Below are 23967 nucleotides of genomic sequence, written 5' to 3'. Positions count from 1 at the left end.
AAGCAAGGCGAGACAGGATGATGAATAATCTCCATTTATAGAAAGTAGAGTTCTAAGCATCACATCATATTTAGGTATTTCTTTCCCACAAAATATTGTTTAAGAAAAGACTTTACCCTAAACATTTCTAGATCTTCTCTACAAACCCAAGTAAATTGAGGAAGAGTAACAGTTATACTATTCTGAGTAACTTGGGGAAAAGATAGTCTGGGTCTTTGCTCTTCAAAATAAGGAATAGGTCAAGGTTTTGTTATGGCCATTTGGGAAGGAATCTTTCAAGGATTCTTCTTATCTGAGTTTCAGCCTAGATAACAGCTCACAGCTTCCCTCAGTTTAGGCCTAAATTGCCCTAGGTTCCTCCATAGAGAATGTCTGCTCTCAGCTAATAAAGTCTCTACTCTCAAGAAAAATCCAATCTAGTGGTCACCTCTCTCATGCTTATTTGAAAAATTGTCATCAACTTCTCATGGGGGGGGGGAATAAAAGGAAAAGAGAAATTCATTTACCTGACTTTTTCAGCTAATATGGCAGAGAATTCTGGAAGAAAAGTTTATGTGGAAAGGGACCACCACTACTCCCCAATCTGCAAAGGAATGAATAACTTTATTTCTTTTCCTTCTATATGTTGAAAAGGTCCTATAATTTCTGACCCCTGTCAGACAACTATCCTGAAAGCAGTTGCATTTACTGGAAAGCAACCAAGATGCCAGTCACTTGAAACCATTAAGGGATTGGCAATTGTTTTCATAGCAAGGTCCATGCTTTGTGAAGGAGAAATATGATATGTATATTCACATCCAAAACCCTTTAATATACATGCCCCTACATAGGCACAAATATGGCACAATAAAGTCTAGAGAAATAGATATAAAATATATGGTTGAACATTCAGAAACAACAGAAACCAAAATCTTCTGAACTTCTACTGGAATTCCATGAAATGAATAATTTTCCCCCAGAAGAGAGGTGGAAAATATAAAATATGTCAAGAATTGAACAAAAAAATGAAATGCATTATAGATGCATTTTGTAATGGTCTTTCACTTCTTTAGTAGCTGACAGGAAATTTCCATAATGGGAAGCAATATTTAGAGAGATTGAGAAGTGGCAAGATCTCTGAGTAAGAATATGGGGCTTGTTCCCCTAGGTACTTTTAATTTTCTTCTTGGTCATTTTCACTACTGAGAGCAAACAACAACAAAATACTGTAGTCAAACTGAAGGTCCTTGCCTGCCAAGCAGATGACATCAGACATTGTCAGTCAAACACTCATATTGCTGATCATCTATGGTGAATGGAACAAGAAGTAGGAGAGGCAAATATTTTGGCAAAACATGACTACTAAGAAGTACCAAAGACTCAAGCAGTTCCAAGACCAGTACTATGGAGGTAAGGGATAAAATGGAAGGATGCCCAAGAATCTAGCCAATTGTGAAGATTGTAGAATGACTTGCTAACCTGCAGGTCCAGAGTTTGGGCCTAGGACAAGGACAGTTCTACTCTTTCTATCCCCAGGTAAGTGCAGCTCAAAAATTTCCCTGGCTGTACTTTGTGAAGTATGGAAGCATCAAAGAAAAGTTTCAATTGTGTGGCTTTATGTGAGGAATGCTTTAAAATTTTGCTTTTCTTTTTGTCATGTTTAATAACTAACATGGTTACTATATGTTGATTGCCTGTGTTGTATGCATACAGAATAGTCTTTTGATAGAGGAAATTCCATTTATATAATAGGCAGAGACATGCGAAAGCATATAACTGTTATTTTAAATAGTTTTATCCCATTGTCTAAACTCAGAAACTTCTCAGAATGGGCTTTACCTTATCCATCGTCCTCTATCAGTTTATCTTAATGGTATGGTTGGCTCTCACACATGCATACCCACTTCCTTCTTGACTTGATAAACTACAAACTATTCTTTGATAGCCTTAAGGAAGGCAATATACAAAACACTTTGAACCACTTACACTACACTATATATGACAGAATACAGATGTCATATATAATTATATCTTTACATCCAGGAAATGAGTAGTAATTAATGTAGTGGTCATTTCTGAATAAAATGTTTGTATGCAGTCAGTTTATCCCTTGAAGTAATAACCAAAATACATTTCAAACTAGAAGAAAAAAATGAGAAAGCAGCATTTATAGTTAAAAGGAAGTAGAGTTTGTGACTGAAATTTCACCAAAAACTTTAAAATATCCACCTAGAAAGGATATATGGCTTAGCTATCTTAAATGTCTTAATCACCTATCAAGAGACAATGAACTTGCTTATTGGACACAAATTGCATTCACAACTTTTACTAGCTATTCACTTTACTTAAGATAGCCTAAGGGTTATAGGAAGTGAAAAATACCTTATTTAAATCACTTTAAATGAAAATGGAATTGTTTATTACAGAATGTATCTTTGGATGAGAAATAATTAGAAATAAAGAGGCATATTCTCCCATTTCCTACCCAGAAGTGACTAACTACCTCAGTGCTCATCCTCTTAGGAAATCAAAGTGAAAAAGACTTTTATCAGTTCTAAACTGTCTATTGCCCTTAGCTCAAGAATTTTTGTAGTGCTCCAACAAAACTTTTAAGTAAAAGTAATACAGTACCACTTAGGCTAACCAATAAATGAAAGTAAAAAAAGACTACAATTTTCGTTGAAGAAAGAGGCCAGTGTATCAATCTGTCCTGCAAAGATGCCACACTGATGATAGCCTACTAGCAGAACAACTTATCTAGTTATCTGGAAACCACTATTTAATGTCTTGCTCAGCACTGTCCTATAACAGCTGCCAACTCAGCCATGGAATGTGAAGAGAGAAGACAAAAAGCCCATTGAGTGACCTTCCTGATAGCCTAGTAGACTAACTTATTTAGCAGAAGCATGCTCTAAGAGAAAGCAGCCCAGCTAAACCATTCAAGACACCATGTCCTGAAAAAAGTAAGCCCAGCCAAATAGCAGAGCAATTCATAGGGAACTTGATCTCAGAAGAATATTGAAGTCCACAGTTCCATAGCTGCAAGTTGCCATGGATCTAAGTGTCCTCTGACTTCAATACCTTTGCATTTTGGGCTTTGTAGTGCTCTTTCCTTTTCCTGGACTCTGGCTGCATTTGTGGGAAAATGTGTCTGTGATACAGGGGAAATGATTTATAATTTTTGTACTTCTTTGCCCCTCGAGTAAATGCCTTTTCTAAAGATGTAATGAGGTTTACTAGTTTATTATCAAAAGGAAACAGACTGATGGGGGCTTATGTTTTAAAAGACAACTACCCACAGGGGACCCAGTGACAGAAAAAAGGGGGAAATGAACCCGAATGTTATGAGGGTAATTTGAGGAAGGTGTTTGGGATTAGGGAATTGAAAGGAGGATGTTGGAGACTTGGTAGGTGGATAAATTAGGCTACAGGTAGGCTGGGATTAAAGGAGATTCAAGGTATAATAGGACTGAAGTCAGGAGTATAACACAGAAGGGAAACAGAGATCTTCTTGTGAGAAAGAAGTTAAACTAAACAGACTAACACAGCAGGCTTACAGACTGGAACTTCAACTTAAACACAAGCTGAGGGAAATAGACTAGACTGAAATTAACAAACAGGCTTTAGTTAATTTCACAGGAAGGGACCTATTTTGAAGTAACACCTTCCTTCAAGATGGATGCCTCAGCTACCCTCTAAGCCCAGAGTACGTTGTCTCTTTCCCTCTTCTTCCCTCTTGATAACTAACAGAAAAATTACACTAAATAGGACTATTGAAACACAAAGGATTTATTTGTTTGAGGGATGATTGTTAGGAAGGTGGATTAAAGGAAAGCCCTATTAGTTATCTCAGGAACCTCAGGTGGGGGAAGGGAAGTAAAGATGGAATCTGAGCAAGGACCTGCCTTACTCAGTTTTACAAAATGCTATCTAAAGGGAATAAAGGTGATTTGATTAAATTATAAATAATGCTGTCAATTAGATAACTCTTCACAGATTTAACTCCTCTCTAATTTCTCTCCTTATAAACTCCACAGCCACTAAGGTAAGGGAGGGAAGGCAGGGTGGTATTAGGAAAGGAAGATATAAAGGGTCTATCTAAAATAATAATTTCTTAAGTAAATATATCGATGCTAGGCTAAATTTCAATATTGAAGCTAGATAATCTAAGAGCTCGCTCATTGACTTCCTCCCTCCACAGAAGATCCAGTCAACTGCCTCTCCTCAAGATTCTAAGAGCCCAACTGATTTTGGAACTCAGCCAAAGCTAGAAAAAACTATATCCCCCCAATTCTGTATACTACACTAAGGAGAAATTTCATTGATAATTACAAGACTGGCATGACATATTTAACCAAGTTATTAATAGTGAAAAAATGGATTCTAAAAAAGAGAGAAATACTATCACTATTCCCTAATAAAATGAGCTTAATGTGAAGCAATAGACAGAATGAAGACCCAAAAAATTCAGAAAAAGCCCTGATAAAAAATACAGCAAGCTAATGTGAAAACTGGTTTGCAATATAAATTAAATTGCTAATTTTTAAAGAAAATCATGGTGAAAGGTAACTAGCACAATCATCTCATAAAATGGTAGAACAGTGAAAAGAAAAATGTGCTTGAGAAAAGAATTCATGAAACAAAATCATCTCAAGAATCCTTGTAGATAAAATTGGAAGGATATAAAAATGGAGCTGATCTGTCTGCATTTTGTTATTGTTCTATTTTTTATCATTATTGATAGTGGACTTCAATGATTTGGTTTTCAATGTGTCATATGAGGTGAAGGAAACAATAATGAAATAGGAGGAAAACATCTTGAAAAGACTAATTTTAAATGGAAGGAATCCATGATAGGTGTTAAAACTTTAAATTATTGAACAATATTCTACTGATTGCTTCAAACCCCACAGTAATATGAGAGCTTCTTAACAAAAAAGAAGTTAGTTAGCCAGTAGCTCACAGAAATAGCAGTGTTCAGAATATTGATTGGCCAGCTCTTTGAAGGATTTATAGGAGCACATGAAGTAAGAAGTACATAGGAGCATTAGTTGCAAAGGTATGTAGTGAGTACTGGTTTGTTGAAATATAAATAAATGAAAAATGGGAGCATTTTGCCTAGGCAAGATTTGATCCCTTCCTGGTTCATTTCTTTACTTCCCTGTTCAATTTAGCTCTTGAGAAACATTTATAACCTTTGGTCTACTTCCTTTACTTCCTTGTTTACACTTCTACCCTCTTGATACAGGTAGGACTCCCAAACAGTCTCTGAAATAAATCCCATCCTTGTGGCTAAGCTTTCTTTTCTGGCATTTTTTGACACTAACCACCTGCAAAAACACAAACAAAAACCTACATACCCCAGCAAAGGATATGGTGCAATGAATGCTGAATGTCACTTTTTCTTTTTTATTTTACTGATTTAATAGAAATTAAACATATAATTTAACTTCAATATTATGGTACAGATACTGTGCGTTGTACTTGACTGTTTTTTTATTTTTTTTTTACATTTGAGGTTATCTACATTTACATTTACCTTGTAGCCAAGTGAGTTGTATGTATTTTGATGTGATACTGGAAAAGGAGTAGGATTTGGATTTGTATATGCAAGAATAAGAGGCATAATAAGACTAGAGGGATATAAAATTGTAAAGGTAAATTGGGACCCAATTCTTTAGAGGTTTAAAAGACATTGCAAATGTTCCCATTTTTTTTGTGACTGAATGTATTGCTGTTCCAGTTCCAGGTCCTCCTGCTGGGGTCAAAGCAGCAGCAGCATCAGCCTCTACAGTTTTTGTATCCTGGCTTCCACCTTTCAAGCTAAATGGAATCATCCGAAAGTACACTGTGTTCTGTTCACACCCATATCCCACAGTAAGTTGGAAAACAACAAAGAAACTTTCAAGCATCTGTAAGATTAACTATTTGTTCATTTTTGACAGTTAAAAGTATTTAAAGACAATTTTTTCTTTCATTTTCCACCCTTTTGGTATCTCTCTCCCTCATTTCCCCCTAAACCTTGTCTCTTTCATATAGATTATTTTAAATTATGAGACATAATCATTTTAATCACTTGGTAGCATCATTCTAATAGCATTATAGCCAGAAATAGAAAAAACAATTATTAGCATATTATAACAAAACTAAGAAGTAAAAACTTAATGGATCTGAAATATTAAGAAGGTGGTCAGGAAAAGAACATAAAAATTTGGGGGGATTTTTTTTAGGTTTTCCTATAATCTATTTTTATTTTTTTTAATCTATGGAGTTTTATAAGTAATTTGTTTCTTTATTTGTTAGTTAATTTAGTCTAGTCCTAATGAATTCTAGGATTTAAGATAGTTTCCCATTCAAATCAGTTAATATTTTACAATAATAATTACGTTCCATATCCAGAAATTATTCTACAACCCTTTGCCTTAGTTGACTTATCAGGGTGAATAATAGTGAATAGCAAACACCACTCATAGACAAGTATAGCATAAATTGATTCTCTCTACTAGAAAAAAAAAACGCATTTGAAGGCAAGCCTAATTTTCAATAATGTAAAATATAAAAACATAATTGTTTTTTTAATTGCTTAAAATGATAATTCTTTATTGCTTTCTTATGATGACAGTAGGTCATGCAAACTAAAGACAAATTTTTTATACCTGGTATTTGCAAGTATCTGCTTGAACCAGGAAATTATATTAAAATAAATGTGATTTTTAAAATCAGCTTTCCATTTGATATTATTAAAATTAAGAAATAAGTATCTGTGATCCCTTCAAATCCAAACATCTTTTATAAAGAACAATGTTGATGTTTGAAAATATAAGTAATAAAATAGATTCCATTTATCCTTTTTTCATTTCACAGTTCTATAAGCTATTTCTCTTTTCACAATTTTTTTCTATATGCATACATGCTAATTTTTTATCTCTAATATTGTCTTCATAATGGCAAAAGAACAAGTTAATACTTCCTAAACAGAAATTAAATCCCAGATCTTTTACCACAGCTGGAATAATATCTTCCCCCAACAATAGACCTTTAACTCTTCGAAAGAAAGTAACTGCACTATTTTACTTAATATTTATTAGTCTGTTGATGATTATTTAATAAACAAATATCCCTGTAGTTCTTAAAGGAATACTAATACCTCATCAGAACATTAAACCAGTCCTGAAGCAGTTCATCCTTTTATTATTTGGGAGATTCAAACACCTTCACAGTTTTCTTTGTTATCAAAGAAATGGTGATGAACCTACAAAATAAAGGATGAGATCCTTTGATCCTCATGATCTCTCAAAACTTCCTAAAATAGGAATTATGTTTAACATATAAAACAATTTCCACAGTATCCAAGGGATAAGACACTAAGAACTCTAATAAGGTTAAAAAAAAACCAATGAACTAATAGAAGAAAAAGGTAATTTTTAATTCCTCACTGACTGACAGAACACCCTATCCCCTACTAGCCACAATAATCTGACAAGGCTACTTAAGCCTATCATGGGTTTGCCAAAGAAATCATCTCTACTTTCCTCTGCTTATATCAAAGAAAACTAAAAGGATAAAGCCTGCTATTTCTGGGATGGGAAATTATCAATTCTATGCTACAATAGAACTAAGTCTTAAGAAGAACAGAGAACTAGGATAAGGATGCCAGCTTATCAGGCTGTCCACCAAATTGAAGGAAAAGTGGACTAAGGCTAGTGGATTATGAAATCCCCAGCAAAGGAGGAGACAAAATCAGCTTTAAGGTCCAACCCCCAGAAAAACAGCTATGAAAGGCAAGGGCGTTAGAGAAAGAGCAATACTGGATAATTGGGAGAGAAGGGAATGAATTTACCAAAGATTTTAGGAGATCCCAACAGGTACAAGATATCTCAAAAAAAAAGTCATTTAGCATAAACAGATAAACTAACAGGGAAGATTTTAATAATAGAAGGCAATATGGCTCCAGATCAGCTAAACAAGCCCAGGCAAATACAAATAAGTATTTCACAATAAAAGAAAATTAATTAATACCTGAGAAATAAGAGGATCCTGTGGAGTTCCAAGAGAATATGAAATCATAGAAGGATGTTCCCAAATGATTTTTTAGAGAATTAATAATTATGAAAGCAAGATTTATCATCTCCAGAGGAGGAATAATCAGCAGAATAGAAATTTGTGGTTTCATTGGTTGTGGTTTCAAGGTGTTGAACCCATGAATCAAAGAAACAAAAGAGATAGCTAGTTGGAAATATAAATAGAAAGAAGTGAAGGAATCCAACCAGTAGCAAATAAATATTTTAGTTGTTTAGACCCAAATGCAGGGTAGATTACCTCAGAATTAATTAAATTAATGCTAGTATTTACTCATAGAGTTGTATCCAGAAGGGCAGTTATTAGACCTTTTCAAGGATCAGACCACTTTAGGGGCACTAAAGGTTGTCAGGTCTTCAGCCTGAGCTGTCTCAAGATTTTAGAACATTAATATAAAAATAATATAAATGTAAATATAATATAAATATAAATAATAACATTCAATACAACAAAGAAACAGATGGATTGAAAAGAACATAAGCCCAAACCAGACATTTCTTCCAAAAATGCTCAGAATACAGAATTAGCATCAAATGCCAAGGTAACAAGGAGGATGGAACAGTGAGTGAACAAATAAGAATTTGATCATAAGGAGATATAATGACAAAATGACTCAAGACAAAATCCAGAAAATGATGACACCAAAAACATTTATAAGTCATCTTTAAAAAAAAAAGAAGAAAGAAAAGGGAAAAAATAGCTTGAGCACAAGTTCAACTAGAATAGATAGCAAGTTTTTTTGGTAAGATTTTAAAGTCAAATGAGAGTGCTAGAAAGAAAACTGGAAGAGAAATAGTAATAGAAAAAATATAAGAAAGAATATTAATAGCTTGAAATAAGAGAAATTATCAAGTATATATCAAATATATCCTTATCAAGGATATAAATTCACTGAAAATTGGAAAAGACCAAATAAAAACTAAAAAGTAAAAAACAAAAAAATAGTAAGACAATGTCAAGATGGAAAATAATTAAAGGAAATCTAAGGTATCTCATAGCAAAAACAACTTAGCTAGAAAACATATTGAAATGACATTTAAAATTATGAGACTATTTGAACTTTTAATTTTTAATGTGCAAATAAATATAAAAGGAAATTACATTCAAAATAGCTGGCAAAGGAAGTACAAGACCCAAAGCAAAATGCAATCAGAGACAAAAGAGTGAAACTGCAGGAGGGCTGTCCGTACCTGGCTTCTGGCCTCTTCTCTGGACCTTTCCATTTCTGGTGGCCAAAGCTTTAAGAGAAGTACCTTAATAGCAGTGCTTATAAGGGTTGATGGCCATTAAATGGCCTTGGAAACTTTTTGAATACAGATTGTAAATTAAGTTGCTCAGAAAAGAAAGATATTTCCAAAGAACTGAAGTCTATTTATAAAGATAGTGGCAGAAAACTGGGCAGTATGTGTAGATGCAAAAGCCTCCATGGTGATAGGGACCTAGGATTAAAGACATCTGAAGCCAAGAGTTGCAGTCTAGCATATCTCTAAAAAATGTTTATCTTCATTTGAAAATTTGAATACCATTTGGCAAAAACTGGTTGTTCCTGCAATAGGAGGTACAGAAATGCGAAGAACAAAAACAAATAAATAAATAAATGAAAGAAAAGACCCCAGATATATTTCAGCAAAACATAAAAGAAAACTGACCCAGATCTCTTGAAACAAAGAATAAAATGAAAATAGAAAATTCAACAGTTCACCTGAAAAAGGTCCCCAAAGTGAAAGCTCCAGGAACATGATAGTTGAAATCCAGAACTTTTATATGAAATCAGAAATGTTGAACATAGAGAGAAAGCAAGAATTCAGGAACTGAATATCAGTAGTCAGGATCATAAATGATATGAACCAATATAAAAGAAATAGAGAGCTTAGATTACTGTGTTGGTGAACCTATGGTACATGTGCTGAAGGGAGCTACTCTCTTTTCCTCTCCATCATGCTTAAGGATGTCACCCACCCAGGAGCACGTCCTCCCTCCCCTGTCTGGAGTAAGGTGGCAGCTCACACATGGTGTGAGGATGGAGTCTGGGCACTTAGTCTCTAAAAGATTTGCCATCATTGGCTTAGAATATGATATTTCAGAAGGCAAAAGATTTAGGCTTAAGACCAAATGTAAGCTTCTTAGAAAAAAAAAATTTCCAACAGTAGGAAAGAATGGATCTTTAATAAAATAAAGGACTTCCAAGCATTCCTGATGAAAGGACCAGAGCTACATGGAAATACAAATTTATTACATGTAATACAAAGAGGAAAGAAAAGATCTATAAAAAGGTATTTATAAAACAGATGATGCATATATCCCATCAGAACCCTATTATCATCACAAAGGGAAGCTAATAAGACTGAGATCCTAAGAAAGCTTTTGTTATGTTTTGATTATTGTAAAAGAAGAGTGGAAATGGGTGATAATGAAGAATATACTTTGGGAAAGGGGAAAGAAATTTTTGGGTGTTGAAAATCATCTTACGTAATTATGGAATATAAGTAGATGTCTATACAAAACAAGGAGGAAAGGCTAGAATGGACATGGGACAAAAAATTCATTCTTATCTAAATTACTCAAAGTAAGGAAGAATACACACACATGCATAAATAAACACACAGAGTTGAGTACAGAAATGTACTTCACTCAGCAGGGGAATTGGAAGGAAAAAGTAAAAGGAAGAGGAGGAATAAGAACATAATATGTATGAATACTGAGAAAAAAAATCTAATTAAGAAAGGTGGATCCCAAAAAGAGATTTAAAAGAAAGCACAGAATGACAAAAGAATGAATAAGAACCTGTGATTGGATGTTGTATGAAGGAAGTAGAAGAGGGGTATGTACCAAACCTAGAGCATTAATGCTAAGAACATTTCTTCTCTTTAAACACCCTCTTCTTTATTAAGAAGGGACAGGAGTCCAAAAGAAGAAAGTATAATAGAAGAGGATGAGGGGAAAGATACAATTAAAAGTAATTACTGTGAATGCAAATAGGATGAACTCACCCATAAAAAAGGTTTAGAAAGTAGTTTCCACTAGTATGTGGTTTACAAGAAACACCCTTGAAACCTAAAGATTCACATGAAGCTTAAATAAGGGCCTGAAGAAAACTATAATGCCTCATGAATTTAAAAAAGCAGCAGTAAAAATAATTATCTCAGATAAGGCAATAGTAAATATAGACTTAATTAAAAGATATTTTAAAGTAAATCCTACATACATTTTTAAAGAATAATTCATTCCAATATATTGACAGTTGTTAAAAAATTAGACAATATTTCCGTCTATGAGACAAATATTATCTTGATTTCTAAACCAGGGATGATCAAACCAGGCAGACAACTAAAAAACAATTATTCCTATAGAATATTAATACAGAAATAGGTATCAAGTGATAATATATGTATAACTGAATGGAACTGCTTGCCAGCTTGGGAGGCGGGGAAGGAGAGAACATGAATCATGTAACTGTGGAAAAATATTTTAAAACAAATATTTTTAAAAAGAATATTCATACAGATTTTAATATGAAATGTTTTACAGAGGTTTGGGAAGAATGTCACAAAGATTATATGCTATGACAAAACTGTCAGGAATGTAGGGCTTGCTCCATATTAGAAAATTATAAATATAATTTAAAATATTAATAACAAAACTAAACTAAAAACCATATTATAATATCAATAGATGCAGAAAGAGTTTTTAAAAGATAATCATCCATTCCTGTTAAAACACTATGAAACAGAAATAGACTTTTTCTTTAATATAATAATTACCTTAAATTTAATTTTGTAAAAGAGATAGAATTATCTATAATGATGATAAACTAAATACCTTTCCAGCAAGATCAAGAGTATGACCATTTCTATTCTATATAGTATTATAATTATAAAACTGGAAAAATTAATTGAAGGAATCACATAGACAGAGAAAACAATTATATTGCTTTTTTGGAGATATGATAGTTATTAAAGAACTCTAAAGAAGCAATGAAAAATTAGTGAAAATTAACTTCAGCAAAATTGCAGTATATGTCTAGATAAATCAGAATTTCTCATTATTACCAATAAAAATCTCATGTAAAACATATATTACATTTAAAAATAACTGTAGAAAGTATAAAATATTAATTGGGTAAAAATTAATTATTCATAGGTAGGTGAAGCAATATAATTAGAATTAAATATTACCTTAAAATTACTTAAAAGTGCCATTACAAAAAAACTAGGAAAACATTACTTCATAAAGCTAGAAAATAATCATGATAAAAAGTATCTGCAAGAACAAATTTAAAATTTAAAAAATAAAGTGTGAAATAAGGGTGCTTTAACAGTAAGAGATCTCAAAAGATTTTACAAATCATCAAAACAATTTGATACTGGCCAAAATAGATAAGTTAACATGAAGGAAAAATTAGGTATTAAATATAGAAAAGTAAGCATTCATGTTTGTTAAGATAAAAGATTCCAGCTAACTCCATGGTTCAAGTGTAACCTCTTATAAAAAACTTATTTTTGATGAAAATTTTTAGAAAAGCTGCAAAGCAAAAAAGCTACAAAGAAAAGCTGCAAAAATGAGAAACAAACTAGTTATAGAACAAGTACACCTCAAAGAAGATACAGCTGAGTACATGACTTAGACATAATGACATGCAATATTAACAAATTAAAAGAGTGAGGAAAATTTACTTCTCATATCCAGGTATAGTAGAAGAATTTATACCTAGTATCAAAGGAGGTTAAAATGGATAATTTAATTAAAATTAATATTAATAAATTTATAATTATAAAGTACATTAAATTGCCCAAAAGTTACACAAACTAAACAAATGCAATTGAAATTTAAAAACAATGAAGAAAATGGGAGGAAGGTATCTTTGAAACTGGTTTTTCTGATGAACATGACATTTCAAAGATCTGTAGGGAACTAATAGAAATTTATAAAATGAAACATTCCTCAGTTGAAAAATGGTCAAAAGATATGAACAGACACTTAAGCAGAAGAAATCTAAGTTATTAATAGACAAATAAAATATAATTCTCTCACACCTATCAGTTTGGTTAAGTTGACAAAAAGGAAAATGATGAATATTGGAAAGACTATTGGAAAATTTGCTGGAACAATGAAGTATTTAAGCCACTCTACAAATTAATTGGAAGCTAAGCAAAAATATCATTAAAGTGTGTATACTTTTCAACTCAATGATACCAATATCAATTAATACCACAAATATTTAGAGTGATAAGACACATATGAATGAAAGTACATATATAGTATAGGAGCTCTTTTTACATTGGTTAATAATTAAAAACTGAGAGAGTGACCATGAGTTGGGAATAATTCAACTAGTTAGCATAAAGAAGTGTAATAGAATATGTTTGTGCTGTAAGAAATGATATATGGGATTGTTCCAGAGATACCTAAGAAGATAGGTTATGAAATAATGAAAAATGAAAATAAGAGAACCAGGAAAACAATTTATATAACAGCAATGTTATTATAAAGTCAAATAATAATACACCTAAATGAACTGACTTATTAAATTACATCCTAAATTACTAAAACATTATTTTATGGTGCTAGAAAAAAGAATTATGAAATTCATATAGAAATATAAAAGGTAAAAAAAAAATCAGAGGGAAAAAAAGTAGTGAGAAAAGGAAGATGTATCATTATCAACCTCAAAACTATACTGTAAAGCAAAGTTTATTCAAATAATTTAGTACTAGTTAAAAATAGAGAGCAATATACACATTAAGTATATAACACAGAAGGAAATAAACAATAATTTGGGTTCAATAACCCAAAGACCCTAGTTAAAATGAAGGGATTCACTACATGAAAAAACATGTAGAAACATTTGAAAGCATTTTTGTAGAAATGGGGTATAGAGTAACAAATTAGTGGGATAAAGAAGAAATGATCTTTTATATCTATTGATAGAGAAATACTTCATGACATCAGTGACAGTGTATTACCAATTGAATTAAGAATTTTGATCAACAGATCAGATACTAGGTGGCACAGGAGATAAAGCACTGAACCTGGAGTCAGGAATACTTGAGTTCAAATCCAACCTCAGACACTTCCTAGCTACGTGACCTCAGTAAGTCATTTAATTTCTTTCTGCTTCAATTTCCTCACCTGTTAAATAGTTCAATAGTAGGACCTAATTCCCAAGTGAAGACAAAATAAAAATATTTGTGAAATACCTTGTACTTAAAATATAAATGCCAAGTGTTAGCCATTAGTTATGCAATGACCAGATGACATAGGATGGAATATGTTACCAGCTTCACTAGTTCACTAAAAAGTAGTTTCTATAGTAAAAAAACATATCTGAACCCAGACTAATTGATGCGTATATTTTCTCTCATGATGTAGCCACTCATGTATGGCTCTCTAAGCCTGTTTTCCCATATGCTGGACATAGAGGATTCCTCAAAGTGCTAGAGACTTTCATTATAACATTTTCCCACTGTATAGATACAAATGGAACAAACCACAGGCTTGTTTCCTAAATTTATATATTTCATTCATGGCATCTTTTAAATTCTCTCCCTTTGTTATTAATTCTTTAAAATACCTTACTGTTAAGAGCTAGGCTTAAGGACAGGAGGTCCTGGGTTCAAATCTGACCTCAGATACTTCCTAGCTGTGTTACCCTGGGCAAGTCACTTTAGTCTCATTGCCTAGCTCTTAACTTTTTTCTGTCTTGGAACCAAAACACAGTATCTATTCTAAGACAGAAGGTAAGGGTACTTTAAAAATGAAAATAAAATGAGTCGCTGTCTAGGAAAAGCAATTAGGTGGTGCAGTAGATATAGTGGTGGACCTAGAATCAGGAACATCTGAATTCAAATTCAACTATAGACACTAGCTCTAGACACTGGACAAATCCTTTAACCTCTATCTCCCTCAGTTTCCACACCTGTAAAATGGGGATGAAAATTGTGAGAATCAAATGAGATATTTGTAAGATACTTTAGCACAGTCCCTAGCAATTAGTAGTCACTATATAAAAACATTATCTTTCCTTTCCCTTTTTCCACCTTCTTACATCTCTCATGTACTCTCCACTCACATTTCAGAGGTCTTAAACCTTTCCAAATCTTTCAATTCTTTCATTATAAGAAATATATATGACAAAAGTCATATATGATATGGAGTATACAATAAATACTAGCTTTATCATCTGCTATGAGTATGGTAACTTCATATAGACAGTGAAAATCCCATCTTTTCTAAAGTCTTTTTTTAAAGTCTTTTATATATACTGTCTTAAAATGGCAATGATCAAACCAATGGAAGTGAATTAAATACTAAGTACATGATATTTCTGATACTTATTGCTGTTTCTTTCCTGTACAACCCATTTTATTACCAAATTCCTAAAAATGTTTCTTTAAAGTACTCTTGAAATGTTTTAGGAACGTTGCTCATGTGGTGATTTTGGTCAATGCTCTAGCTGATAAGTTTAAGTTTTAAATTTTGTACATAGAAATATTGATAAATCATTTGTGTCACCATAGCATGCCATAATTGACCTATATAGACATAGCATTTGTATATTGATTGCTTAATTAGTTATTTACTTATTTATTCATTTTCAATTCATAAAAATTTGTAAAATAATTTAGATTATTTTTAAAGGCTCCTTAAAATAGCTAGCATTTGGAAATTGTAACTGATGTTTCTGTGCAAAAAAAAATGTGTGACAGAAAATATCAGCCATCATTCTGTGTACCAACACATAGTAGTCAGTAGTCAATAATGTAAGGCTGTGGCTGAAAAGGAAGTATTTCTTGTCTTCAATTTCTGGCCATTTTACTTATTTTAGCTAAAAAACTGTGTGTCATAAAAGAACATAATTGCTTAATTGTGTGGATTTAAGCAAACACCAGAGGGCAGTATGAGTTTTCTGAATGTTTTTACTTATTCATAAAACAAAAGCTTTTACTTGGTAATTGTTGGAAATATTTTATAATTGGATACAGAACATAGAGACAGTATGTCATGAAACAATGTGTCATATAATTTTGTTTATAAAGTTTCCACTAATAATCTTTATGTTTTCAAGCTATTTTCATTTTAAGCTTTGATATGTCTATTTGTGTGGGGGGCGAGAGGGCGGTCCAAATGACCTTGTTTATCCTCAGACTATTGTTTTATGGGGGAAAATTTCTCTTAGAAAGAGGTTTTATAAAGAAATAACAAAAATTAAAATGTAACAGAAACATGATTTAAGCCTAAGAATATTTTCCCATGGCATCTAGATTCCTGTCAGAGCCACCTCAATGCCAACATATACATAGTTGTTGTTTATTTAACAATAGAATTACTGGAAAAGGCTATTTGTTTTTTGTTTTCATGATCTTCTCCAAACTTTTCTTAATGGTACTTAACAATTTTTTTTCAATTTCAAGAAAATGAACATATTCCTGTTCTAAGGCTCTTCTGTGTTTAATTAGTTCATCTGTAAAGATATTATATTTTTTGTTTCAACTGAATATATTTGAATTTCATAGGTATCTACATCCTGGCTCACTGTAACTCTAAGTAATCATCACCTTCAATGTGATTTTAGTTATTATAAAAATTATCTATTTAAGAACATAGCAATAAAAATTAGTTATTCACAATATAATAAACTTTAGCATTATCAATGTCAATTTAACAATAATTGATACTAAAATGTATTCTTATTCCTATAACTATACATTTATATTCCTTTTAAAATTATTTCTTTACATATTTGATTTTCATTAAAATTCCCAGCTATCTGCCTTCTTCCTTTCCCTCCCTTCACTAGAGAAGCTATCATTTGACAAAAATATTTATGTGTATATAAAACTATAGCTTGCTTATTTCTATTTATAAGTTCTTTCTTTGAAGATAGGCATTCAAAGGAATCAACCAAGGAGGTCCATCAAGTGATCATAGAGAGTCCAATCTAAGAATCTTTGTTTAAATCAAAGTTTATTTCATCCCTATCAGACACAGAAGTTTGGCAGCTCACTTCCCTGATAAAAATGTTACCATCTTATTCTTCTTTATAACCAACCTCATCCTCCAATAAAATGTCAGGGCCTTTTTGGTACCATTCTTTTAAATTTCCATCATAAAGTTAGAAGGTGGTGATTCATCATCCAATGTCATAAGGATACTGTTATTAAGAACAAATGTAACAGGGATCATTTCAACAGTTAATTTCTGGACAAACTTGGCTTTTGTCTCATGAAATCCAGTTTAAAACTTTTAGGCATTTGTGAATGAGAATTATGTTTCTGGATTTTCCTTTATTTAACCTCATCCTTCAGGAATTCTATTGGAGGTTTGTCCTATTTCATATGTAAAAGGCTCTCACCTATGCAAATTCATGGATTAGGTAAGTCTGATGGTCAGGAAGAACTGTGTATCAAAGCATCAGTGGAATTAAGTACAGGGCTCCAGACTTCATGGAGCAATACCAGTAGCTGCAGCAGAAAATAGGGACAAGAATTATCTTTCTACAAGACACATGTAAATTCATTTCTTTGACCTCTACAAAATAAAATACTCATGTACTCTGTTCTGTTATAAATAATAAATATTATCAGTTAAAATAATCTGAATATATAATCCCCAAAGAAGGAAATTACTTTAAAATAGACACCAGAAAAAAATCACAGAGGAAAATAAATGGATTTTCCACAAATATTTCAAGAATATATGGAAAAATGAAAGAAAAGTTGAAATATGCAATAAAAGTGGAATTCAAATATTTAAAAAGAGAATTGCAAAAGCAGACATTTTCTCCTATTGATGAATCTATTTTTGTGTATATATATACATTTGTATATATATATATATATATATGTATATATATATATGTAATTTCCAAGCAATTTTTCATATATTTTTTCTATGTTTTGTGCATTTGTAGCCCAAATAAATATAAGACTTTACATTTACTCTTATATCTCCTCATTAAACTTGACCCATTGTTAGGCTGATTAAGATAATTTTTGGAGTCACAATTTATTGACCAATATGATAGCTAGCCTGGCTTAATTTAAGTCAATGATAAAAGAATTGTGAAGAATAGAACTGAAAAAAGTGAAACACTAAACTGAAGACATCTCTTTACACTCTCAGCTTATTAAATTGATTGTTATGCCTGGATTGAGTTATTTAATTTCTGATTTCTGACTTTAACCTATTATGCTGTCATCTATACTCATTTTGCCATCTTTCCCTCAAGAATATTATGAGAGATTTTATTAACATGTGATTATTTCAAGTATTTTATATCTATAGCATTCCTCTGAAATACATCTAGTTACCCTAGACCAGTAATAGTCACCCAATCAAAAAAATCAAGAAATTATGTTAATCTAGTTATGCTTGACAAAACATATTGACTCCTAGTAATCATGTATTCTTTTTTGAATTACTCAAAAAAACGTGACTTGAGTAATACTACCTAAATTTTTTCAAGGAATTAATGTCAACCACACAAGTCTATCATTTGTAGACTCTAACCTTTGCTGAAAATTGGAGTATATGCCCCTTAGAAAAGTACTAGTTGAACCCTCTTCTGTTCTCCATGGGCTTAACAAAAATTAAGAAATAAAATCAACAAGTTCTTTCAATAAACAAGAATATAGGGTATTTTTCTTTCATGTCTTGAACTAATTGAATTTCTGTGTCAGTTATCATGGATTCAAAAAATCATGGATTTTTTAATTTCAATTTTCCTTACCAAAGATCATTCTCCCTGAGAGAAAAAAAAGGAAAATAAATATTATATTGTTCTTTGTCTCTGATGTTAATTTTGATTGTTTCCTTCCTATTCCAAAGAAGGGTTTTACAAACTATGGCCTAACTGGTAAATCTGTCCCTGTCCTATTTTTGTTCAGTTGCGATAAGAATCACTTTAATATTTTAAAATTGTATTTTTTTATTTTTATTAAAATACATACATGTGAATAAATAAGCAAATTCAACAAGACATACAAAAACAGGCAGCCTCCAGATTTGGCAGCTGTTCTAAATTTTGTAGTTATTGTCAACTTCAATTTGTATTCAAATCTATTTCTCCCTAAATTACTTTGATGCATTATTCATCTGCATTAGTTTATTTTTGTAATATTTAACTTTTTCCAATTATAAGAAAATAATTTTAAGATTTATTTTTTCAATTTTGAGTTATAAATTCTCTCCTTCTGTACCTAATTCATACTTTCCCTGAGAGAATAAACACTCTGACATATTTTATACATGTATTCATGTAAAACTTTTTTCCATATTTGTTATTTTGTGGAAGGGAACTTGAACCAAAAAATAAGAACCCAAAACAAATGAAATATAGAACATTTCAATTGGCACATGGAGTCCATCAATTCTTTCTTTAGAGAGAGATGACATTTTTTTATAATGAACTTTTAGGGATTTTCTTGGATCAATGTATGGCTGAGAATAGCTGTCATTCACAGTTAATATTCATAAAATATTGCTTTTTTTCTGTATACGATTCTCCTGATTTGGCTCATTACACTTGGTATCATGTAAGACTTTCACAACTTTGCTAAAATCCTCCTGCTTGTCAGTGCATAATAGCATTCCATTACAATCATATATCACAGCTTTATTTAATCATTCCCTCATTGTTTGGCATTCCCTCAATGTCCAATTCTTTGTTATCACCACACCTATAAATATCTTTGTAAAATAGGTCCTTTTCTTTTCTTAAAATCTCTTTTGAATATAGACCTAGTAATGATATGGCTGAGTCAAAGAGTATTCACTGATTTATAACACTTTGGGCAAAGTTCCAAATTCCTTTCTGGAATGGTTGGATCAATTGACCATTCCACCAAGAGTTGCATTACTGTCCTGATTTTCCCACATTCCTTCCAACATTTATCATTTTCCTTTTTTATCTTACTAGCCAGTCTCAAGTGTGAAGTGGTACTTCAGAGTAATTTAGAGCATTTATCTATCTGACTATTAATGACTTTTATCTATAAACTGCCTATTCATTTTCTTCTACCATTTATCAAATGGAAAATGAATTGTGTTATTATAAATTTAATTCATTTCTCTACATATTTGAGAAAGGTGGCCTTTAACAGAGATTCTTGTTGGAAAAAATGTTTCCTAGTTTTCTACATTCCTTTTGATATGGGTTGCATTCTTAGTTTTTTTGTTTAATTGAACATAAGTGAAATTATTTTATTTGCGTCTCTTAATGCTCTCTATCCACTTTTGGTCCTGAATTCTTTCTTTATCCATACATCTGACAGGTAAACTTTTCTATGCTCCCCCAATTTGCATGTGGTATTCCTCTCTATGTACATATCTTATACCTATTTTGACCTTATCTTGGTATATAGCATGAGATATTGACCTATATCTTTTAGTTGTGCTATTTCAGTTATGTCCAACTCTTTGTGGCTATATTTTGGGATTCTTGGCATAGACAGATACTGGAGTGATTTGTTATTTCTTTCTCCAGCTTATTTTACAGATGAGGAACTGAGGCAAAAAGAGTTAAAGTAACTTCCCCTGGTTGCACTAGTTAATAAGTCTCTGAGCCTAGATTTGAATTCATGAAGACAAGTCTTCCTGATTCCAAACCCATTGCTTTATGTACTAAGCCACCTACTGCTGTGGGCTCTATCTAGTTTCTACCAAATGAGCAACAGTGAGTTCTTGTTCCAAAACCTTGGATCTTTGGATTTATCAAAAACTAGATGATAGTGGTCCTTTTCTACTGTGTATGCATAATCTATCCCATTGAACCATGACTCCATTTATTATTCAGTATTGAATTCTTTTGATGTCTTTTTATTTTTTTTTGGTAACATAGCTTGAGATCTGTATTGCTAGACTACCTTTCTTCCCGTTTTTTCTTTAATTGCCTTGATCTTCAGGACTTTTTGTTTTGTTTTAAGCTGACTCTCTAGGATTCTATAAATCATATCATCTTATAAACATAAATCATATCATATAAATCATATCATCATATTATCTTCAAAGAGTGATAGTTTTGTTTCTTCCTTATCTATTCTATTTTCTTCCTTTTTTTCCTTTTCTTCTCGCTAGCTACCATTTCTAGCACTAAATTGAATAATAGTAGTGATAATGGATATCCTTGTCCCACCTCTAACCTTATTGAGAAGACTTCTAGCTTGTCCCCATTACAGGTAATTCTTGAAGATAGACAAATGCTGTTTATTTTAAGAAAAGTTCCATTTATACCAGTACTCTATAGTGCTCTTAGTAGGAGTGAGTATGGTATTTTTCCAAAAGCATTTTATGAATCTATTGAGATAATAATATTTCTATTAGTTTTATTAGTAATGTGGTCAATTAGTCTGATAATTTTCCATAATGTTGAACATCCCTGCATTCCTGGCATAAAACTCATCTAATTATAGTGAATGATCTTTCTGACATATTGCTGTAATCTCCTCCTAGTATTTTGTTTAAAATTTTTGCATCAATATTCATTGGGGAAATTGGTCTATAGTTTTCTTTCTCTGTTTTTCCTCCTCCTTATTTAGGTATCTGCACCATACTTGTGTCACAAAAGGAATTTGGTAGCTCTACTTTGTCTATTTTTCCAAATAGTTTATATAGTATTGTGATTCATTGTTTTTTAGATATTTGGTAAAATTTACTTGTGAATCCATATGGCCTAGGGATTTTTTCTTGAAGACTTCATTGATGGTTTCTTCAATTTCTTTTCCTAACATGGGATTAAATATTATATTACCTATTTTGTTATTCTGGGCAGTTTACATGTAAATATCCATTCCACTTAGATTATCAAATGTATTGGCATGTAATTGCATAAAATAACTCATAATAATTGCTTTAATTTTTTCTTCTTTGGTGGCTGCATCCCATAGATTTTGGTAAAAAGTCTCATCATTGTCATTCTCTTCAATGAAATTATTGTTTCTATGATTTCTTCCTTAACTAATTGATTTTGGAGAATCATATTATTTAATTTCCAGTTAATTTTTGGTTTGCCTCTCCATGCACCTTTGCTAATGACTATTTTTATTGCATTATGATCTGAAATGTTTGCATTTATTATTTCTGCTTTTTTGTATTTCTTTATTATGTTTTTATGTCCTAGTACATGATCAATCTTTGTGAATGTTCCATGTGCTGCTGAAAAGAAGGCGTATTCCTTTTTCTCCCTATTTATTTTTCTCCACATATCTATTAACCCCAATTTTTCCAAGATTTCATTAACATCTCTTATCTCTTATTTATTTTTTGGTTTGATTTATCTAGATCTGATAGGGAAAGGTTCAGGTCTCCCACTAATATAGTTTTATTTTATATTTTCTCCTTTAGAAATTTGGATGCTATATCATTTGGTGCATACTTGTTGAGTACTGATATTTCCTCATTGTATATACTGTCTTTTATCAGGATGTAATTGCCTTCCCTATTTCTTTTAACTAGATCTATTTTTACTTTGGCTTTGTCAGATATCATAATTATGACTCCTGCCTTCTTTTTCTCAGTTCATGCCCAATAGATTTTGTATCTTGTAGACAATATACGATAGGATTTTGGTTTCTAATGCATTCTGCTATTTGCTTTCATTTTATGTGTGAGTTCATCCCATTTACATTCAGAGTTATTATTACCAGCTGTATTTCCCAACATTTTGATTTCCTCTCCTTATCCTGCCCATTCTTCTTTCACCCTTTTCTTCTATGCCAATGTTTTGTTTTTAATCAGTACCCCTAATCACCACCCTTAATTTACTTCCCTTTCTCCCCCCTCCCTTCTTATTCCCCTCTTATTTTTCTTTAGGGTATTTTTGAGTTACTCCCCTCACTGTCTCTCCCCAGTGTTGCTTCCCTCCCCACCAGTTGGTTCATTACACTTCTACTTCTCTATAGGGCACAAATCAATTCTGTCTCCCAAAAGGTCTGATTGTTCTTCCCTCTTTGATTTAATTTCAATGCACATATAATTTAAGTATTTCATGTCTCCAATCTCTTTACTTTTCCAATGTATTAGTCTTCTCCCCCTCTCCCACCATGCGCTTCTTTATGAAATATAAGTTTACCTCATTTTGTCTTTTTTCCCATTTCTCTTAATATTGTCCTTTTTACCTCTATTATATATATATATATATATATATATATATATATATATATATACATACATGTATATATCTTGACATTTTATCCTGTACAGTTTGTCACTGTTCCCTCTAAGTATACTTCTTCCAGTTATCCTGATGATAACAATTTTTAAGAGTTACCAATATCATCTTTTCTTATAGGAGTACAAATCATTTGAACTTATTGGATCCCTTAAAAAAAGTTTTGTTTTGTTTTGTTGCCCCCCCCTTAATTACCTTTTTTTTTTTTACATTTATTAATATTCATTTTTAACATGGTTACATGATTCATGCTCCTCCTTTCCCCTTCAACCCCCCCCCCCCCCCGCCCCCCCAAACGCATTTCCACTAGTTTTGTCATGTGTCCTTGATCAAGACCAATTTCCAAATTGTTGGTAGTTGCATTGGTGTGGTAGTTTCGAGTCTACACCCTCAATCATGTCCACCCCGACCCATGCGTTCATGCAGTTGTTTTTCCTATATGTTTCCTCTCCTGCAGTCCCTCCTCTGAATGTGGGTAGCATCTTTACCATAAATCCCTCAGAATTGTCCTGGGTCATTGCATTGCTGCTGGTTCAGAGGTCCATTACATTCGATTTTACCACAGAATGTCAGTCTCTGTGTATAGAGTTCTTCTGGCTCTGCTCCTTTCGCTCTGCATCAGTTCCCGGAGGTCTCTCCAGTTCGCCTGGAACTTCTCCAGTTTATTATTCCTTTTAGCACAATAGTATTCCATCACCCGCATATACCACAGTTTGTTCAGCCATTCCCCAATTGAAGGACAT

At 32.1% G+C, this 23967-nt stretch overlaps 1 protein-coding gene across 1 annotated transcript in view; it reads left to right on the top strand.

Annotated features, from left to right (window-relative positions):
• The window catches only part of DSCAM (DS cell adhesion molecule), a 607061-nt gene that overhangs the window by 420466 nt on the left and 162628 nt on the right, over window positions 1-23967 (top strand). The window contains exon 18 of the mRNA XM_044669244.1: window positions 5723-5856. Coding sequence (XP_044525179.1) covers window positions 5723-5856 — 134 coding nt within the window. The remainder of the gene's footprint in view (window positions 1-5722; window positions 5857-23967) is intronic.

The sequence above is a fragment of the Gracilinanus agilis genome, chromosome 3 (genome assembly GCF_016433145.1).
Source record: "Gracilinanus agilis isolate LMUSP501 chromosome 3, AgileGrace, whole genome shotgun sequence".
In the NCBI taxonomy this organism is placed as follows: Eukaryota; Metazoa; Chordata; class Mammalia; order Didelphimorphia; family Didelphidae; genus Gracilinanus; species Gracilinanus agilis.
The sequence above is the reverse complement of the archived record's forward strand: the minus strand, read 5'-3'. Positions and strand labels throughout refer to the sequence as shown.